The 22,623-nt window shown below is 42.2% G+C and overlaps 1 protein-coding gene across 2 annotated transcripts in view; it reads right to left on the bottom strand.

The window, feature by feature from the left end:
• Positions 1-206: 206 nt before the first annotated feature.
• The window catches only part of MARK1 (microtubule affinity regulating kinase 1), a 113,957-nt gene continuing 91,540 nt past the window's right edge, over positions 207-22,623 (bottom strand). The window contains exons 12-18 of one of the 2 annotated variants that reach the window (XM_026517301.4): positions 21,711-21,864; positions 21,218-21,411; positions 14,621-14,721; positions 13,177-13,341; positions 11,942-12,193; positions 5,907-5,951; positions 207-2,328 (exon numbers count right to left, since the gene is read on the bottom strand). In XM_026517301.4, coding sequence (XP_026373086.1) covers positions 1,974-2,328; positions 5,907-5,951; positions 11,942-12,193; positions 13,177-13,341; positions 14,621-14,721; positions 21,218-21,411; positions 21,711-21,864 — 1,266 coding nt within the window. In that variant the 3' untranslated portion in view covers positions 207-1,973. The remainder of the gene's footprint in view (positions 2,329-5,906; positions 5,952-11,941; positions 12,194-13,176; positions 13,342-14,620; positions 14,722-21,217; positions 21,412-21,710; positions 21,865-22,623) is intronic. The other variant, XM_057315147.1, reaches the window with a different exon arrangement.

Raw genomic sequence — 22,623 nt, 5'->3', positions numbered from 1 at the left:
TGGTTTCTACCTTGGAAAAGGCATGATGGCTATTTTTTAAAGTGTTTTGATGATAGGAATTCCTATAAAAAGAGTCAAATTTTCTTGTCATAATGAACATTTTGAAAACCTACACAGCTTCACCCCCTGCCAACGAAACTCAGAACACATGATATAAACCCATATAGAATACCTTTGTGCTAGAAAACAGGTAATTCACATTTTGATAAAGAGCAGAAGACAAGTGCTTTATTATGAGAACTGTTCAAGTAAAATTTCAGTGTGCACCAGTGAAAGTGAATAAAGATTTGCATCAATTTTTCTGAATGAACACTAGGTTAAAAAGGGGCTACACAGTTGTTTTTTTCTTTTTTTTCCAAACACCATCCTTTGCTAAGGCAAAAATACACTTCATTTTAGAACAGAACCGTTACAGAAGAAAGCTACGTCACAGTACAGTACAGAATGTAAAACTCACCCTTGTCTGGACGCCATTGCGGAATGGCACGTCACCTACACGTAGAGCTTTCGGATGCAGGTTAGAATTACAGTATTTATCACAGCTTTATGCTCCTTTGAACTGATAAAATTTGAATACACTTTTCCATTTCTCAGGAGTGTGCAGATGGGGCCCATATGTTGATATTACAGTAATTACAACATTAAATAACATTGCACAGTCAACCTCCAAGGCTAATTCAGTAAAAAATAACAAGTATTAAAACGTACCTTTCCTAGTGGCTTTACGTCGCATATATCACTAATTATGAAAGAAAAGGAGGCAAATGCCCAATTATGAAGCTGCACATTATAGGCATAACGATGTGGAATAAATACAAGAAATCTGGCAAAATATTAAAAACGAACAGGTTACATGGGAACAAACTCAACGACCACGGAAGCGTAAATCAATAATACACTGTTATAAATAGTAGGTTTTGCTCAAAAGTCTCCTCAGTACTTACAGAGATTACTGTGTCGGGGCGGATGAAGGGGACGGGAGGGGAATCGGTACATGTTCCCAATGCCAGTTAGTTCCTGAGGCGGCGTTATTTCTCAACTGAGGCATTGATCAACACTGTAAAGATGAGTTTGTGCTACGAGACAGTCCCAATATTATTCTATTTCCGCAATTACATTGCGGTTTTCAGAAGGCAGCAAACCTAAGTGACAGCTTACATTTATAACAGCCAGATGAAGTATTGATTTTTTTTAATTTTGCTGCTACATTTAGCAGCGGGCCAGGGAACACTTTAAAGTTTAAAAGAAATTTGATACAGGTTTAACTTTTTCCCCAGTACTTCTCAGTCAGCTCAAGGCAAAGCTATTATTATTTTCACGTAGTTTATTTTAAAAACTCTAAGTGCCAACACTGTAAACATTTTGTATTTTCTCAACTAAACCTTGTCTGAGAACAAGGAGAAGAGCAAAGAGAAGCAGGAATAATTCTGTGTATAATAAAGCTGATCTATTTATCAGCGTCTGGTTTAAATTTAAATATGATTTAAAAATAATTTTTAAAAGTCCATGCTACGATTAAAGACTATTTCTGTGCACTTTTAATTCTGGACACGATTTTCAAAATTGCATGATGGAGGTAAGAATTTAAAAAACTCACCAGAATGTAAATAACAGGGAAGAACATCTCCAACTGAAAACGTCAAACATACACTTATGTGCAGAAATCTAGACAACTATACAAGTTTTTTTAAGCAATTATCTGTTTTATTATACAACTCTATGAACAGAAAATGAACAGAAATACACAATATACTTACCTGTACATGTGAACCTACTTTTTAAGCTACGGATATTTATTATACTTCATACGGACTTTAATTGTACAGTTCATGACTATGTATATCCTTATTGCATTAAGGGCAAATTCTACACGGGGACATTCACAGGCCAATCACATTAGGCATTACCAATACATTCAAAAACTGTACCTCCTATGTGAATGTATCTTCCCTGATCCTGAAATTTGAGTTTCTTTACAGCTTAAGCTCATTTGCTATTTTAGATGCAATGTTCTTAAAGGCAATAGATGTCCCAGATATTCGCTTGAAACGGACCCCGTTCAGCGACAGCCGCGGCAACTTGCACACTTCCATCTCCCACTGCACGAGGCTGTCCTGTCTAGCATCTCCGTGGACACAGAAAAGCAAAAACCTCTCTTTTTGTTCATAATCACAGTTATTTGCATCTAGCACTTTCCGGATCTCTCTCATCATGTCACTGGGGTCCATTGAGCTAGTGGTCTTCATACTCCAGGTGAACCGCAAAGAACGGGGCTTAGAATCTTTACCCTCTTCCTTGTCTCTTTCCTTTGGTTCCCCTGACGTACTTCTACAAGGAGAGGGCAAAAGGGAGAGAAATGGAAACAAAAATTCCATTCAGCAACGAAATCAAAGCACGCATGAAATCTACGCAGTCATCGCTCAGTCTAACGAAACCACCCACTTGACACACTACCTTCACGTAGATACAAACGTTCGCGTCATCCTGCTGTCCCCAAAACAGACCCCGGGACGCCATCTGCCTTGGCTTTGTTTGTGGGAAACACGTTTAGAGCTGAAAGTGAAGAACTTAACACTTTGTCCGTTCCTTCCATGTTTCTCTGTTTAAGCTGCGAAAGCAGAGTCTCCATTTTCTGCACATTTACACAAACGGAAACCGCTAGCATTCCACTCACAAATACGTTTTTAAAAATACAAATTTCTTTTTTTTTCTACCTTTTTTGGGTAGGAAAAGGACTGGGGACAAGGTTAGTAGGCATGGCTACAGAGGGACTATTTCCACCGGATCATGTTGACAAAGGATGTTGTATTGCAAGGAGGTAAAGGCATCCGGTCGTACCACACGTGGAAGTGTAGACATCACGGGGTTTCAACACTTTGCTAAAGACATCCTTAACGTAGTCTGCGAGGCTCCATGTCACCTACACTCTCACTCCTACTCCAACCCCTCATCTCCTACTACCTTCCTCCCTGCTCCCTCATCTCAAGACACACTGGCGTCCACGCTGTTCCTGGAACACAAGGGGTGTGTTCTTGCCTTCAGGCTTTTCCCTCAGGGAGCTGCAGGGCTAACTCCCTACTTTCAGATCTCTGCTCACCTTCTGCCTGCGGTCTACTCTGACCACCCCTGGGCGCCCCCAGCTCCTCCCCTGGCGTGGCCAACCCTCCCTAGTTTTTCCTCTAGACCCTCCTCTAGTTTTTTCCTCTATGGCCCTTGTTACATTCTAATATACGGGTTTTTTTCCCCAATATACCATTTAATTCATTTATATATTATGGTTATTATGACTCTACCACAGACTGTAAACTCCAGGGGAGCAAGGAGTTTTGTCTGTTTTGCTCACTGGTCTATCTCAGGCCTCTAGAACTGTGCTGGGAACACGGGAGCTGACGGACACGTTTGTTAAGTGAATCAACCTTACTGAATTGTCCTTATTGTAGGTCTCCCATAAATAATATAGAACCAGAAAACCTATTTCAAATAATCACAGAAAGGTAAAATAGATTATTTATGATTCAGAAGACCCTGTAATTAAATTTGTGGAGCAATTTTCCAAATAGAGATGTTGCAATTTTAACTTGTTAATCTAGCTTACTTATATGTGATTTAAAGAAAAAATGGTATACTTTGAAAAGAGCCGATAACCTGATACATAAACATTTTGTATTCATATATACACTTTATATCATATAATACATATTCACACATGTATTTGTATATATGAATTTTTATGTATACATTTATATATACGTTTTCCTCCTCATTCCCAGGTACCTGGGCCCAAAGCTCTGCAAACTATGCAAGTTTGAGAAAATCAGGAAAGGAAGAAGTTGAGAAAATAAATTTCTAAAGACTATTAGGTAAATATGGACAGTGTTTATTTCACTGTCTTCTCTATTGTTTCCTTTTTGCTCACAGACTCTAAGCCACTGCATCGTAGGCTTCCCGGGGCAGCAGATCTCGTGGGAATCATTTATCAGAACCACACATACAACTCCGGTTATGGGATCAGCACGCCAGGGCTGAAAGGGACCCAAGAGAACATGTGACTGAACCCTCATTTTAAAAGCAGAACTGATGGCGAGGAAACTTACATTACTTTTTCTGAGGTCATAGTGCTAATGAGCTGAAAAGCAAAGACCAGGAATCAGGTTTCTTTCATTCCACAAGGTCACCTGGTGACCTTGAGACAACAGGCACATATAAGATGTTTTTCTATGTGTATCTCAAAGGCATCACCACTGGTGACATTAACTGGAGAAAGTTCCTGAAAGTGCTAATACTAATTATAACAGCGAACATTTATCGGGCACTTACTAGCTGCCAGGAGCTGTTACTAGCTGCCTGTTCCTAACAGGCCCTATTTACTCCTTTACCCTAATGACTCCCTCCAGAGTTAGAGCAACTTCCTAAGGTCAGGCAGCTAGGCAAGTCATAGGGCACGGCTCAAACCCTCGGGGTCTGGCTCCAAAGCCCCAGCTTTTCACCATCGTGCCCGGCCACACCTCTGACATGACAGGACCTCCCGCTCCTTACTGTCCCTCCGGTTGCAGGATGGATACTCTTCACCTGGCTGTTGTGGGAACTGAATGACCAGCTAGTTATAGGCAGTAGGCATTCAATACGTTTGTTGAAAAGCAAAAAGCAAAAAAAAAAAGAAAACAAAACAAAACCCAACAACAACCAAACAAAAGGGACACGCAGCCCCATGCAAAGGACAGAGTGCAGACAGGTAAGCTGCAGTGAGCAGTGGCCACCGGTGGCACTCACTCTACTATTACGGGTCACAGAGGGAAATGCAGTGAAAAGGCAGGATGACACACAAGAGGCTCTAAAGTGACGACTAAGGGAGGGGGAGGCTAAAAACAAACGTCCTTCATGTTTATTCCACAGGCAGAAGGAAAGTTACAGATATTTGTCCTGCCTCCCCTCCCTCTGGCTGCCTACCGTGGTGACTCGGGCACCTAACTCAATAGAGAAACATTTCAACTATTGTGACCAAATAAATACAGCACAGCTTGTAAAAAAAGATCACCTAGGAATGCTTAATAAAGTATTTCCGAAGCTCCTTGTGTTTTATATTTTAATTAATTTTAAGAGGTAGAAATTAAATTGGGGCTTGTGCTCAGCTGGTCAAAAACCGTTCTTGAATGAAGCTGGGGCACCTGTCCTGCTGAGGAGCTGCTTGTCCAGGTTCTGTGATTTATATGGGATCCTTTCATGCTGGCGTACTCTCCACATAATTTAATGCCTTCCTTTCTTCAACTTCCCGTTTGTTAGTACGAACACAAGTACTAACGTGTCATTAAGGTGGTCCCCTGACCAGCCGCATCAGCACCTCACCCCCCCCATCACAAACCCTGGCGGTGGGTTCCCCCACCTGACTCTGACTGGGCTTGCGTGGGAGACGCACTGTCAGGAGGAATCCACAACCACGACCGAATGCCAAAAACCATCAAGTAAGGCAGGGCAAGGTCTTAAAATGTGGTCCTTTAACTGAACACTCACCTGAAATATATTACTAATATCAAACCTTCCTACATATTTGGTCCCCTCCGTGTTCTGTGTTATCTAATTCTAGTTACATCATTTTAGGGAGAGAAGGATCAATACATTTTAATCCGTTGATTCTTCTGCGAGGACATATTTTATAGGACACGAAGGCTACTTCTCTACAAAGCATACAAGTCAAAATAATGTTTAGAAAACCCAAACTTCAAGTTAATTAACTTAAACTTCATGAAACGCTAGGCAACATTAAGAAAACCCACCCCGATATAAAAACGTAAAACACACATACTCTCTAGTCATTAGCTCTGCTCAGACTCATGAGGTCCTGAAAGACCTCCGAGAGCGCGTTTGCACACACGGGGCCTAGCAGCGAAGGGTTAATAGTGACTCCTCACCTCGAGGTGTCGGCTCTGCCACTGGCTTCGCCTTCGCTTGGATCCCTCAAAACAAAGTGAAGGTTGAGATTTAATGATAAGAGTGAAAAATATATCAAGAAAACCTAGATCTAAAATGAGGTTAAAGTTAACGTGTTAAGCAAACTTCTAGCACGACACTTTTCTGTTACTAGTCGGTCTGACACTGCTTTGCACGTTTTCACTGTAACCAGCGTAACTGTCATGTTATTGAGCGTCTACTGGGTATTGTCAGAGAGCAGAGGCTAGGCTGACGGTTTGGGAATTTTTTTTTTTTTTTTTTAACAGATCTTCCAATTCCAGTCACAATTTTAAAGTCAGAATTTATCTTTTGGTTGAGTTAAGTTCAATCTACAGTTAAAACTATTTAATAATTTTCAGCAGCAAGATCCAACTTTATATTTGTCATTAAATGTAATTCTAGTAGTCGCTCAATTTTGAAAATATGTAAGTTAACCTTGTCATTAGAAATAAAGTTCAACATATATGTGTTTCTAAAAATAAGTGATTTTTAAATAAGCAATTAACTTCAGATGTTACTCATGATTCATGCACATGATAAAACGTTACAGCAAACCAACAGCCTATCCAAGCAGGTGAATCTAAAGACATGAAATCAATCTTAAGCAGAAACATTGATCTTACCTGGATATCCACCTGTGAAATAAAACCAGGAAAATTCTACTAATTGTCCTTCTGTTGAACGTCATTAATATTTTTTAAGTCTACCAAAATTTTAACTACTTTGTCATTTTCAAATGTAATTAAATATTGACACAGGAGCATCAAGTTATACACCAGTTTAAATGCATTAAGAGATGGCACATGAGAGCAAAATACTATGATACCGCTGGGAAAAAATAACCCACTCAAACCGGAAGTTAATGTTTTCTTAATGTTTTAACCACTCCAGAAACATGTTATTTATGTAAAGTGAATGCAATGGGAATAAAATCAGGGCCACTTTCCTCGTCCCCGCATCCCTACGCTGACTGAGCTCTACAAGTTGAACGGAGGTTAGAAACACGAACGCCTTGTGCATCTTAGGGTCTTTAACTACAGGCCTTTCTTGATGGACATGTTGCGTAAAAACCGTTTTCCTCTCTGAATCAAAAAGGACAAATAAGATGCACTCTTACATTCAAATGGGGTTTCTTAAATTTCTAAGCACTGACATTTTCCTTGGGAAGTGCAGTGATTCTGTGTTATCTACACAAATCTACCCTTAGCAGAGCGCGCGGACATAAATAAGACGCGGAAATGCACCCCGTCAGCCGCGGGCAGCTGCGCTGATGACGGGAGGGCAGCCCATCCCCGGGAGAGAAGGGCAGTGCTGCCGTTGCTCAACAACAAGGGGCGTGCGGCTCACGGGGCTTTTCTGTCCTATTTCTGTTTTGCCTTCTAAGTCGCTGTTAGCAGACACCTATTCCGCAGTTGCTGAACTTTAAGCATTAGGAATGAGACGCGCCTGAGGCCCTACTTCTCCGGCTCTCACTGGTGAAATAGCCACTGACTGACTCGTCACGTCATTCCCACCCCGTTCCTGCCTTCTGGACGCCGACAGAAACACCGACTTGAAGAACATCTGCTCCCTGGCAATGGTTTCAGATAGGCCAGCAGCCGCGGAGGGCGGCGGCTGGGGAGACAGAAAGCCCGCTGGCCGTCACAGCACGTGCAGGGTAGCAGGGCTCCCTGACGCTTAACACTCGAAAAACAAAAACAAAAAACGACCAAATATCTTATACACAGCAATATATACTCAACTGAACTAATCTGGTTATTCCCTAGTAAGAGAGAGCTATGGTTAAAAAATCATAAGTTCTGATACCATCTCCAGTTTATACAGAAGTTCTATAGAACTATCCAAAGCAAGTGGTTCTCGATGCTATTTAAAAGGCTTTTTTATTTTTTTAAAAGGCTTTTGAAATAGTATGTCTACGCCCTCCCTTGATAGAGAACTCTAGTTTAAATCACTTTCCTAACTGGAAAGTTCTTTCCTAAGACCAGAAAACAACTCTCTCACCTGGTCATTTCAGCATACAGCCTTTTTACTGGCCAAGGAGAACTTACTAACTGGCTTCTTTGTAATAATGGTTTTTGAGTACATAAATAACTCCAAATTATTTTTATCCTTCCCTTCTTGAAGTTTAACAATCTAAATTCCTTCACTTTTCCCCCTATAACCTCCTCTCTTTTCCTCTTTTCAAGCATTTAATGGCACATCAACTCAGTTGGTTCTAAATGGGGTGTTGGGGCTCCTGCCCTGGAGCATTCCGGGGGCCGCGCTTGTCACTCAGGGTGCCAGTGTGGGGGGTTCCATTTCTTCAGGTGTTAGGCACAGTGAAGTGAGGAAGGTAAAGGGAAGAAAGAGAAAGGCAGGACTTAAAGCCACGATGGGCTTAAGAAGAGACAAGTGGGAAGGACGGACAATCTGGGAACTGAGGTGAGAATAATAAATAATAAAGCTGGAATAGCTCCTGAACATCGAGAAGTTCTCCAGGTTCTCTCCAAGCCTCCTGAACTTACAGGAAGATCTATCACACTTCCAGTCTGCCGGCCGCTAAGAACGCAGCACATTATTCCTGGTACAGAAGCCAACCCTTTGCTTGTCTTCCTGCATTAAGTCGTTCGTGGTGTCCCATACAACCCCCTCGCCAACTACAGAAGGCCACACGAGGGAATACTGTGTGCATGGCAGTGAGCGCACACATATTCGTAAAGCCAAAGCTGTTCACGTGGTGACAAGTGACCTCAGAGGAGAACTGAGAATTTTTTCTCTTTCCTAACCAAACCCAGAATTAAAATATGTCAAAAATTGAAAGACAAAAAAATCCTACCAAACTGCTGACAAAGGATAGCAAACAACCTCCACCCTGCCCTCTTCTTTCCCAGCTGCCACCCGAAACTCTCTATGAAGTGACACGGTTCAGAAGGTGATCAAAGCCTCGTGGAACTTTAGAAATGTTCATGTTGGCTCCCCTCAGAGGCCAGCTCGGAACAGCCTTAAGCCCCAGAGTCCCTTCTGTTTCAGGGCCCGCTTCCCTCGCAGCACTTACCAGGATTTATTACAACCTTATTTGTTTACTTTTAAGATTTGTCTTCCACACTATTCAACCGTTCATTCCATAAATGTGTGAATGTCACGTGAGGCGTCATGGCAGGCACTCAATATTCAGCAGAAGATTTAGCAGAGCGCAAACAGGTAAAGCGGGGTGGGGGGGTCTTTCAGGTAGTGTTAGGTGCTGTGGAGAAGAACAAAGCAGGGACAGGGCGTGCTGGAAGAGGCTGTGATTTTAAAGAAGGGATGGAGGAAGGGGTGCGCCAGCAAAGACCTGAAGGAGGTGAGGAGGCAGCCAGCCGTGCGGGAGTGGGGGAAGGGGGGTTCTAGGCACAAGGAACAGCAAGCACAAAACCCTGCACGGCGGGCCTGGTGTGTGCGAGGACATGCAGCTGCCCCATGTGGCTGGCGTGTGACCAGCGAGGGCCAGGGGAGAGAAAGATGAGGTGAGAGCAGAAATGCGCGGCCAGACCACATTGGGCCTGGGAGGCCAATGTGTGGGCTTTCAATTGTACTCTGAGCAGGATAAAAGCAAGCTGAGGGCTTTCAAGCGCGGACAGATACTGCTGAGCACAGAAGAGGACAAGCGAGGAAGTGAGGAGACCTGTTAGCAGGTGGAAGATGAGCAGTGGGTTCGGAAACAGAAGAAGCTATGTCCGGGAGATGCTGGGAAGGCAGAGCCGATGCCACAGGCCAGCAGACCTGGCGTTTGGTCTGAGAACTAGAAGGAAGGTGTCGCCATTACCTAATATGGTGAACGATGAGGGAGGACTGGTGTGGGAGGAGGGTAGAAAGCTGGATTTTGGACACGGTCTGTCTGGGAGTCTAACACACAGCCATGTGGAGAGGTTGAGTAGACAACTGGCTATGTGAGTCTCTAGTTCAGGGGTGAGATCTGTGCTAAAGACATAAATTTGGGAGCTGTTAACGTAAAATGAATGTAAGGTCATCGGGCTGAATGAGATCACCAAGAGAGTGAGGATAGCCAGGGAAAAGAACGTGTCCAAAGCCCGAGCCCTGGGGCAGTCTGATACTTAGAGGTCAGGGGGAAAGGCAAGGGAACCTGAAAAGAACCTAAAATGGCCTGAGATGGAATAGTTCGTTTGAAAGGTAGGAGGAAGACCAAATGTTTCAATGGTGTGCCGTGCTGCACGGTAAGTGCTCCTCGGAAAGGGGCTCCCTCAGTGTCCCTCATGGCTGGACTGACGGCGCCAGCATGCGCACAGCAAGCAGCAGGTCCTCAGATTTGTTACATGACTCTACAGCCATCCCCCATCCCAGTCTCCCAACAGACCTTCTCCATGCCACTTTCTTGCTCCGACATTCTGCCCTGACCTCCTGTCCAGGGCTCTTTACTATGTTGCCTCTAGAATCTATGTTTTCATTGCAAAGTAAAGAGAAATATGTTACACGCTGCTTAATGTATAATTAGTAATTGAGCTTTTAAACTCAGAACTGGGGGCGCCTAGAGGGCTCAGTCATTAAGCGTCTGCCTTTGGCTCAGAGTGTGATCCCAGCGTTCTGGGATCGAGCCCCACCACACCAGGCTCCTCCGCTGGGAGCCTGCTTCTTCCTCTCCCACTCCCCCTGCTTGTGTTCCCTCTCTCGCTGGCTGTCTCTCTCTGTCAAATAAATAAATAAAATCTTCAAAAAGAAACCCCAAAAAACTCAACACCATTTTCCTTCACTTCAAAATTAATCCTGGTTTAACTATGATTAATTAATACCTACTTTTCAAAAGGGCTTTGAATAGTCAGCCAAATTCCACCTAGCAGAAACTACTGCTGATCTAACCAGGACCCTGCCGACGGTCACACAGCGCTAACTGTCGAGCTGACTCTGTGGTGAGCTTCTGGCTCTTTCTCTCTTCAGGTGTCACACTGTGTGGTCGCTGCCCAGATGGTACAACACCACCATCGATATGGTTAGAAACTGATGTTGCACTTGAGTATTTAAAGTTTTAAATTTGCCTGTGTGCTCCTGAGTAAACTGGTCCATGAATAGCTCCGAGAAAAGGCAAGAGACTAAAGCTGCTGCTTCTCTTTTCTGCATCCACTCTGAAATCCTAGGAACACTAAACACCTGGACAATTAAGTATTTAACTAATGTTTTTTTTTAAAGCACGTGTAATAATTTCCTCCCTACAATTTCTTACCTGCTCAAACAAGTCTAGGTGAGGAGCACTCCCTGCCCGCCCCCACGGACAGCTGGGCCTTCCTCTGGCCTCCCCCTCATGCTGTCTCGCTGCTTCTGCAGCACATGGTCCACGTTCTACCACGGCCAGCGGCTGGCCCGCCCGCCCTACCAGGACCGCAGCAGTTGGAGCACACAGATGCGGTCTTACTCATCGGTGTCCTACCTGGCACCGGGCTCTGCACATACGGGATTCTGCAGGCTTTGAGGAGGACCTGAGAATGGACAGCCGCCTGCACTGGGTTCAGCAACTTCCCATCAATGTTTAAGCTCACTTTTGAGAAAGAGCACCATTCTATGTGATTAAAAGTTTACTTGTATTCATTTCGTGTTTGCTGTGTTTCGATGTGAAGCTTCTATGATGTTAAATTACATAAGTAACTTATATGACTCCAGTACAGAGGCTTGTCACGAGCAAGAAAAAAAAAGGGTGAACTATATATTATTAGTGAGCAATTTAAAAGTATTCCTAAAAAATATTATTTAAAGGACATATGGAAACTCATTCTTTTCTTTTCTTTTTTTTTTTTCTAAATCAAGGCTTTTGAGTAGGGACTAATCTGTTAAAACACACATTTTTTATGTCAAGTTTTCCTCTTTCCACTCTATTTTACAGAATTTAACAACTCTTATCTTGCTCATTTTTCTCTGAGGGAAAAATACTCTATGTCCTCCTTGATTTTCTTCTTCAAACTTCTGTAAAATGCCATGAAACCATTTTGGAAAATCACCGCAAAGATAAAAACCACCGTACGTTGGTACTGACCTGCGAACGAATTTGGATGTTAGTTTGCTTATTATACCCGTTGATGTTCCCCTCCTGGCGTGCGCAAAGGCGCCCGTTTCGTGGGAAGGGGACGCAGGGGGCCCGTTGTAGGCGGCGCTGCGGCGCTCCCGGAGCTGCTCCCCGTGGAAAGTGCTGCGGCTGGAGCTCCCCCGGGGGAAGCGGGTGCGGTCGGGGGTGGCGGTGCTAATACTGTGAGCAGACGGGGAGGCAGCAGGCACTCTCTGCGTCACGCTGAGGGGACAAATTCAGACGCGTGATTCAGAATAATGGCAGAGAAAGCTTCCACTCATTCGAAACACTACCCAAACAAACCAACACAAAACAAAAAATAAAAACTACCAAAAACTTGCCAGGGCTACCTTTCCTAGGCCCTATTTTACCTGCCCCCATTCGAGATGCATGGGGGTAACCAACCTATGTAGGGGATCACTGTATGGAGAGGGATAACATTTCAGTTCGAAACAAAATGCCTTCTACAGAAATGCAGTTATTAAAAATTAAGAAGTTATTGAAACAGGGATACAAACACTCTTCAGAATCAGTAATACCAAACCGGAGGTGCTGCGCTTATATTTTTTACTATTCTCTTAATTTAAACCGTTCGGCATGCGGAACATGAATGCTGTTACTCGTCAAAAAGCATCTGAATGGAACCACGTCACGTTTACAGCGCAGGCCTCGGGGCCGCACGATGCTCTGTGACATCACTGATGTAACAAGCCTTTAACTAACCATGCTCCTGAATTTGAGAAATCCTAACAGATACTGGGAAAAGGGGCATATCCTTTCAAACCTAAAAGAGTTCTTTGAGATCATCTGTTTCCCTGATAGAGAAGCGAAAAGGCCAATTTCATTAAAAAAAAAAAAAAAGTAACTGGCAGCAGCCAGGGTTACCCAGAGGTCTCCATTCCCAATCTCATGTATTTTTGTTTTTACACCGTAAAAATTTCAATTTACCTGAATGACAAATTGGACAGCAATCCTTTATGGATGGATTTAAAACAAAATCCTTAAAGAAAATTCCTCTAGAAAATGATTTAAATCACATGCAACATTTTTGAAAACAGGTAGGGTGTGGCATGTGTATGTTACAATTCAACTTTTCCCTCTGCTACAAACAGTGAATCTTCTCAGGAAGCGCTTGATGTGATGGTGCTTATCATGTATTTTTATATGGTGCTACGTTCTTAAATGAAATGCACCCAGCACGTTACCCGGGCCGGTAAGCTTCAGAGCCGTCTTTAATGGTTGGCAGTGTAACTTTAATAGGATGGCCAGAAGTGGACATGGACTTCTGGTGGCGGGGTCGTGCTGAAGGGACAGCGGAAGCCACAGCAGAGCCTGCAGAAGATATGCTACTTGCGGACATCTCCGTAAGGCTTTCGACAGAGAACAGTTGAGAAGACCATAGAAATGTAAAAGAGAAAAGAAATTGCAGTTTACTAAAATTTAAGAAATCGATTTTTAAAAATCTCAATTGACTACACGTAGAAGAAATCAATATCAGTGGCATTATTAGTGACTAACAAACCAGTATTCTTACCAAATGTACAGACTGAATTTACCACCACCTTCCATGGAAAAGATCCTGCACACACTTGCTCTATAAAATGTGAACCTGAGAAGGTATGAAATTACTTTTATGATCGGAGACCTTTTTCACTTTCTAAAAAGTCACAGGTTGATGTAATGTGTTGCTGTGGTTTATTGTCCCCTTATACAATAAGAATTCATAATTACAACAAAAAATACTGTCTCTGGAAACATCCTCAAAACACTTCCAGCTCGTATTATTAATCAATAGGTTAACTGTCGTAGGTTAAAGGAGCTGCAGAACAAGACTTGGTATAGGAAAAGTAATAAAGTCAGAAATCAATCCCCAAGTCCTTTTCTAGCCTAAAGGATCTTATATCCGAGGAAGACACATTTCCTTTTGTAGCCTTATAATAACACTTACTGTATGTGTCTATTAACTGGGAGGAAACAAATGTTAAGCACAGTCTGTCCAGTCCACTGACATGATGAAGGATGGAGCTAAGAACAGAATTTTATGACAACAGGCTCCCTGCCCTTTAGTACTATATGGATGAAGAGCCCTTACAACTCATGATGAAAAGCAGCTAATTTTTTAAAATAAAAATAATATGATTTGTCGTTATTTAAAAGAAAACATGTTGAGAATTCCATGGCTCTCAGTGATCAGTTAAGATGGCCACATTTCTTTAGAGGAAGGAAAATAAAACCTTCATGGTTTGGATACAATAATGGCTTGACGGGAGAGGGAAGGGTAAGAAGTGAAGGCTAACAAAAATAAAAAAGTAAAGCAAAAGATAAAAAGGAGGCAGCAGGTATATAATAAGACTCAAATTAAGATCAGATTAGGAAGATATAATCTGCTTTGTTTGTTACAGGGAAATATTTACTATCAGATTTTATGCAGCAATTCTTGGGTTAAGAGATTTACCTCCCGTTTTCCTAAAGTACGCTCCCATCCTTCCATTCTGGTACAGAAGGGGAGATGCCTTAGTAACAGTGGTTGTTGCAACTGTACCCTCCAATAGTCCCTTTGCTCTTGACCCATCAGCTACAGGTGTTTTAGCAAGAGCAGTAACGCATGGCGACAACGAAGGGGGCACCACGTGGCACGGTGATAGTTACCTGCTGTCTTTTCCATTCTGCAATGCTGCGTACCGATCTGTGGTCCTTTCACAGACATATGTGTTCCTTCTTGCCATGCTACCTCCAGGATATACATTGCTCTTTAAGAAGGAAAAAAAATCCGTCTTAAAATTCTAACCGTAGTTGTGGGAAGTCAAAGAAATGAATTTAAGCTGCAAAGGAATTCGAAAAAAAATCTACGGTACAATTTCCTTAATCAGAACCTTACAGGAACAAGCTCAATCTCACACCTCTCTCTCTGTTAGATGGCAGGAGTGACAGGCAAAGCATGACAAGCTCATGACGGTTTAGCTTGTCCTGCAGCAGCAGCAACTTGCTTGTTCAGAAGCAACAAGAAAGCTGGGTTTTTATTCTCTCCTCTGTACGCTGGCGCTAGGGAGAAGGGCGGGGGAGTGGGACAGGCAGCTCTATGGGACCAGGAGCAGGGGACAACTCCACAAGAAATATGATCACAGACCAGAAACCTGTGGCGGTGACAGTAGTGGCCCCCGCAGGCCTGCAGGCTGCCAGTCCTCCCCTGCTCAGGGAACCCCCAGAGCCCACGGTAACGTTAAGGAGATGAAGTCTCCTGGGTCAGAGGCATGCCCTGCTGCGGCCACCCACAGAGGGCGTGTAGCGCCCCAGATTATGCCGTCACTGCGGGTCTTAGCCAGGAGGCGAGCCAAGGCTGAGCAGCTCTGGCGCAAAGAGGAACAGCATCTCCTTATCACGCACACAACCACTGATCTGTAACCCCTGCCGTCGTGCCTGCCGAAGTCCTGACCAGTTACTAGTACTAAACTATACAGGAATGATTTCCAAAAGGGATACATGCTCTTCTGTTTGATCCTTACTCCAACAGAAAAAAAAATTCCCTACTTCTGGCTAATCTGGCTTTCACGGTCCTCTAAAATACATAACTAGCTTAAAATTTGTTTAATCATAACAGAAAGTTAATAGATATATGTCTCAACTAAGTTTGGAGAGGCGGAAAAGCCTCATATCAACAAAATTATTTAAGTGCGGATTTCAAAGTTTTCAATGGCACAGGTTCCTGGGTGGAAGGAATTTTTCACCATTTACATAAAAAACAAATTAAAAACTATAAAAGTATGTAGCAGAACAGAGTAAGATTATTAAGAACATTTTTTAGGTAAGACACGGTCCACGTTAAGTGAAGGCAAAGAAGTCGCTTTCATTATGGAGAGATCCATTACGCAACTAGCTTGTGTTAAGTTCTTAAAGAACCTTTCCTTTTGATAATTACATCGTTTTGGCTAAATTGTTATATGAGTAACCTGACCGTGAACAAATTCCTGGTCAACTATTTCTGCCCATTTGCTTCTCAAAGTGTGACGGGTGTGACCAGTTTCTCCGTCAAGACCGTGCCTCTGGGTTCACCGTCCTCACGCGCCACCTCCCTCCCCTTGGTCCCCTGGATGCCAGTGACACGCAGGTGGAGCAGCCCCCCCCCCCCCCGGGAAACTGAGGACACGACCATGCAAAAGTTACAGAAACACAGTCTCACTGACCCCCTGTGACAGACATGCATCTGTAAAATTAACTTTTAGAGTCGACCTTCAGTGAGGCTCTGTCTGCTTAGGATTTGGGGCCTAGATCTAAAACCACCCTTGCAGATTCCTGAACTCTCAGACGGCAACTTCCCTAAAGTGGATATGCACACTTTTCTGCATTTCCCAAGAAGCCAGCCCTGTGTAGACAACTTCTCTGGGCTGTACTAAAGTGACTGCATTTTATATAATTACATTATAATTTTTATGAAAATGTTTTATATTATAATCATTATAGCATTCTCAGCCTTTGTGTCTCCCTGAAAGAACAAGTATCTCCTTCTTGTTTTTTAAAAAAAGGTGATTAATAGTATTTTTTATAGGATGCAAAATTTTATATTTTGTATTATTTACATATGTGATAAATAATATTGAAAAACAAATTAACAAGTTTTATTGTCTTTTTGATGAAAGAATAGCATAACACATCTGCATCTTTAAAACTCATCACTTGGCTTCCGAGTTTCTAGGCTAGCCAAGAGCTTACCATTAACTCCTACATGCAAAATCTTTGAATGGGAATTTCTTTCTTTTCTTTTTTTTTTAAAAGATTTTATTTATTTATTCACTCGACAGAGACAGAGACAGCCAGCAAGAGAGGGAACACAAGCAGGGGGAGTGGGAGAGGAAGAAGCAGGCTCATAGCGGAAGAGCCTGATGTGGGGCTCGATCCCATAACGCTAGGATCACGCCCAGAGCCGAAGGCAGACACTTAACCACTGTGCTACCCAGGCGCCCCTGGATGGGAATTTCTTGAAGGGAAAAATGGTAAGCTTGCTCTTCCTGCATATTACTGCAGAAAGACTAAGGTCTCTCACAAATAGAAACACTCCCATCATTTAGAGTCTGTAATGTTGTGGGTGATGAACAATAAAACAGATGATTCCGACCACCAACAAATTTCACCAACCATGATATCTAGTTAACTACTTACCTCAGAACTGCCCCACGCCCCCCGCACTCTCAACATCACCCTTAAGTCATATGGTAGACTAATGTTAAGTCATACTGTTAACAGAATCCTACGTACAAGTAAGAGCTTTTACTATTGGTTTAAAAAGGCTCCTGATTTTATAAACATTAAAAACACTGTTAAGCTGTATCACCTACTAAGTTATCTATGCATCTTAAGGGTATTGTTTATTTCTCCATCAGAAAGTCAAAAGCCACCAGAGGGGAGGTGGAGGGGGGGTTCGGTGAAACAGGTAATGGGGATTCAAGCCCCCGGTGACGTATGGAAGTGCTGAATCACTCCATCGCACACCTGAAACTAGTATTACACTCACTGTATGTTAACTAACTGGGATTTAAATAAAAACTTACAACTGAAAAGCCATAACATGCCATTTGAGTGGATTACATATTTTCTAGTATACTCCATTTATAGACAAGTAATAGAGTCACTGGTAAAATGTCTATTTTTTCAGTCAATACTTTATAATATGACAGAGTCTGGATTATAAGTGCTCAAGTTCCTTCCTTCTGAACATTACCTCAAAGAAAAGGGATTAAAGCTGCGTATTTGGCTTTTGCAGTTTGGGGTCGGCAAACTTTTTCTGTGAGGAGTCAAACGACAAACATTTTCTGCTCTGCGGGCCACGCCATCAATGTCACCCACAGTCTGGGAAATGCAAATTAAAAACAAAAGGATATACTTTTTTGGTTTTTGCCCTTCAGGCAAAGATTTTAAAGATCGATAATATCCAGTTGTTGATGAGCTCATGGAGATATAATTACTCTCTAATTATTCCAACCATTAAAATTGCCCCAGCAGTATTTATTAAAAATTTAAATGTGCATATTCCAAGGACACACGCATAGCCAGGAGCGTCCATTAGCACACATTAGCGCTGGGTCCCCGGAGCCGGGATGGGAGTGAGGATGGAGGCTTACACACTCGGGGGACCACGGGCCACACAAACTGAGGAGTGGGATGAGCCACCTGAGGTTAAACATGTCACCCAGAAACCAAACTTCTGAGAATGTGCATAACAGAAATACAATAATAACCTAAGTGTGCAAGAATGAATATTCTGAAAAACTGCAAACTTGGAATACCCCATAAATAGCTGAAAAGTTATGATACACGTGTCTATTAATACAGATGAAATAATGTGCAGGTCTTAAGATTACAGATCTAAGTGTTCTGATGTAAAACAACTCGATAATATTTTAAGTGAGAAAAATTAAGATGTAACAGCTATAGTATTATCTCATTTTTATAAAAAAATAAATCCTGTATGTACATATTCATTTATGTTTTCTTTAAAAAGGAAAACCCATAAAGGAATTCATCCCAAATGATAATACTAGTTATACTGAAAGCTGAGCATAGAAGGTAAGGGATAGGAAAGGGTAAACTATTAATTTTACTTGAGACACTTCTGAACTGTTAAAATTATACAAGATATATTATTTTGGTTTCCCACATTGTCAAAATTAATACAGTAAATTGAGATAAATTTAGTACTAAGTGGCTCAGAACAAAATTTTTCTACCAGAATCTTCTGGCTTATTTTTTTTTCCTAAAGATGATTAATACGTGTGGCATGATTAATTGGAATTTAAACCAATGTCTTAGTTTTTATGCCTTCTTTAAATTAATAAATATGCTTGGAATAGCCACGAAGTGCCTCAGCACTGATTCTGAGGAAGCCACCGTGTCGACATACAACAGGGGATTATAAATAAGGGGAGATAAGGTTTACACGGGGAAGCAACAGCAGATGAGACAAGACAGCGTACAACTAAGGGCTAAACGACGTGTTACAACGATCAGAAAAACTGATGAGATCTGGAGCCTTCAGTCACAGGAGGCTGGATCCAGGAGACGGGCTTGAAATGATCTGGAGAAATGGCATTTTCATAATGTCGGGTGGGACCTTCAGACAAGAGCACCACATAAAGACAGGAAATAGGCAGCTGAGTAAATCCGTGGGAAGATAAGATCAGCCTGAGATGAAGGCCAGCTTGCTATAGCAAGTGGCAGAAAATAGGGGACCAAATTCTTTCTTTCTGTGTTGTGGGGTGACGATGCTCCAGAAATTGTCCTCTGGCTAATGTTTAGATAAAGGAAAATGATGGCCTGCCTAGGAAAATTGATGTCTTAGACACTATGAAAATTAAATCATTTCCAAACAGATCAGTTGGCAGGTAAAGGGGTTATACTTAACAGTTCTGAAAATGGGCATGTACACCCATTTTGGAGTCTAGGAGGCGATAATCAAATCACGTATTTTAAAAAGATACATTTTCAATGAAGTACATAAAACAGTGTGTGCTCGGGAGTTTAAATCACTTGCAATTAAGGTTGTGTTAGGCTTTCTGGTATTTTTTTCCTTTTCTTCTCTTTTCCTACTTTCCATAGGCTCAATTTTTTTTTCTTCTGTTGGTTTAAAAGTTATAAATTCTATGTTTATTCTTACGTTGTTTGCCCTTAAGTCCCTGAACTCATGTTTGCTTAGGAAACCTTCACCCCATCCCTACTTCCTGGATAGTGTCCAGTACGTCGGTTCTGAATTTTCATTGTTTTTTTCTTTGTTTGTGTGTACGCTACCAGATACACACCTGAGTAAGTTACCTGATCACTTTCAACTCTGTATGTTTTATGGCACCACTCCAGGCCCACTTCTCTTCCTACAAGAGCGCAGTGTCCTCAAACCATACAGTGTTAATGAATGGGTCCCTATGTAACAAGGCCGTGGACATATTTTATGCCTAAGAATATGCTTATCATACCTTCACATTTAAATGACAGGCTAGATGTAAAATTCTGGGTTCAGTGTGATTTTCTTTTAGTACTTAAAAAACACTGTTCACTTACCTCCCTGAATCCACGCTACTGTTGAGAAATTTGAGGTCAGTCTGAATTTTGTTCCTGTTAAGGTCATCTGCTGTCTCATCCTGGGAACTTTCTAGAAGTTTTCACTTTGTTTTTGGAATGTATATGTTCCACTTTAAGGAGTGCAGGAGTAGATTTTCCTTCTGGCTTTCTGAGTCTTATTTATTTATTTATTTGAGAGAATGAGTGAGCGAGCTGGGGAGGGACAGAGGGAGAGAGAATCCCAAGCAGACTCCCCGCTGAGCAGAGCCAGATGCAGGGCTTGATCTCGTGACCCTAAGATCATGATCTGAGCTGAAATCAACACTTGATGCTTAACCGACTGAGCCACCCACATGCCTCCCTGAGTCTTTCTAATACTAAGTTTTTTTTCATTTGTCCTTGTTATTATTTCTTCAAATATTTCTTCCACTGTGTGCCCTTTCCCTTCTAAACTCCTATTATCTAGATGTTTCCAATTCTACTTCTATCCTTAGTATATCTTAGTTTTCTTTTATATTTTTCTTTATTCTTTCCTGCTGTCTTACAAGAGAAGGCTTCAATCTATCTTCTAGTTCCCATTATATAACTTCTACAATTTGCTGGGTTTTTGTTTTTATGTTTAAGATTTATTATTTTAGAGAGAGAGGGAGAAAGAGCACGAGTAGAAGAGGCAGAGGGAGAGAGAGCAAGCAGACTCCCCTCTGAGCAGGGAGCCCGATGTGGGGTGCGATCCCAGGACTCAGAGATCATGATCTGAGCTGAAATCAAGAGTCAGATGCCCAACCAATTGATCCAGGCACCCCTACAAACCTGCTGTTTTAAGTGAATAATGTGGGCTAACTTTATGAATTTACCATTAATGGAGTCTGCCTTCATTGAGCCACTTACCACTAGAGTTTTAAGTAAATATTACAAACAGGGAAAATGAGGCAGGAAAGTTTAATGTACCATTTTATAGTGAGGTTTTTAAACCTTATTTTGAGGTAAGTGTTATTTTGAGAATTCATATTTTATATTTTTGTTCTTAAAATGCAACCATGAGAAGCCTGGCCTCCTTTGCATGTTATTTAAGTGCATGACTCACTTTAAAATGTTGAAACGTGTTTTTAGAAAAGGATATAAAGTTTTTCAAAGACTGTACAAAAAACAAATCTGACAACAAATAACCACAACAAACTGCGAGATGCCGGACTATTTACTCACACTTGGAATCGTTGAAGATTTTTTCCTTTCTGGTCCCACAAGAGGGCTCGCAGTCATCTCGCTCTTTGATCCAACCGTTGTGCTGCCAAGTTTACGAGCGAGGTCTTTGTCCCACTCCTCTTTCTGTTCACTTTCCACGCTGTTGGCCTGAGGCCTTTTGGTATATGATACCGCCGGGGGGATGGAGGGACCAGCTATAACAAAATTACAGAGTGTGATTAGCAGAAAGTCAGCTGACACAGGTTCTCCTCACAAACAAAAAACTCTAAATTAAAAATACCTTTATTTGCATATTTTATACCTGGAACTAACATTAAACTGTTTGATTACAAAAATTAGGTCAGTCCCTGAAAAGGGGATTATATTAATCATGCAATAATATAAATCTGTGATACCAGATGTCACAAGCACATAAAGACGTGAATGTATAATGCTCAGTAAACCCAAGTTCGGGTAGGACTGGGCTGTTTTTTCACTTATTGGACTTTCCCACCGTGATCACTGAAACGCCGCTGCTTCTGGTTTGCGGAGATGCTCCGCTGGACCTTCAGGTGGGCAGGGGACTGAAGGCTGCTGTTGTTCAGGTCACTGCTGGGCCGTGACCTCTGACACAAGCTTCCGCTGGACAACGATTCACCGCCTTCAAACTATAAGAAGACAGCACACAAAGATTTAATTTATTTATCTGAGAGAGAGAGAGTGAGCGAGAGAGCACGAGCGGGGGGGCTGGGGGAGGGGGAGGGGCAAAGGAGAGGGAGAAGCGGACTCCCTGCTGAGCAGGGAGCCCAACTCTGGACTGGATCCCAGGACCCCAGGATCATGACCTGAGCTGAAGGCAGACGCTTAACTGACTGAGCCACCCAGGCGCCCCTGCACAAAGATTTTAAAATAAAAATGTTCATGCAAACAATATGCATTCTTGATTGACGTTCTAATCTATTCCAAGCCACACAAAGAGTCATCAGAACTGAACCGCAAGCTGGCGGCGACCAGGGAGGGAAGGAAGTGGCTATCTGCTTCCATGAGTGCACGCACTCTTCTGCGATCCCGTACAAATGGCTTTGGATCCTCAGTTTAGTCCAAACACCAAATAATAGCTACCAATTAGTGAAAGGTTATTATATAAGAGGCACCCCTGCCAAGTAAGCTCTCTCTAGACGTTCCTTCGTTTAGTCACGACAACAATGCAGTTGTTTATTAACCTCAACTTTACAGATGGAAAACCTGCAGTGAAGAGAATCGAGGGACATCTTTGGGATTCAAACTCAGGCATAGCGGGTATTCAAACTTAGGATAAAATCTAAAATTTTAACTCCACACACACATTTTCTACCGTATTTACAGTGCAAAATTTGTTTTACTGGCTCTGATTAAGAAATTGCATCTATTTAGATAAGCATGGTAAA

Source organism: Ursus arctos, unplaced genomic scaffold (assembly GCF_023065955.2).
Source record: "Ursus arctos isolate Adak ecotype North America unplaced genomic scaffold, UrsArc2.0 scaffold_2, whole genome shotgun sequence".
NCBI classification, from domain to species: domain Eukaryota; kingdom Metazoa; phylum Chordata; class Mammalia; order Carnivora; family Ursidae; genus Ursus; species Ursus arctos.
Note: the sequence above shows the minus strand (reverse complement) of the source record. Positions and strands in the feature narration are given on the sequence as shown.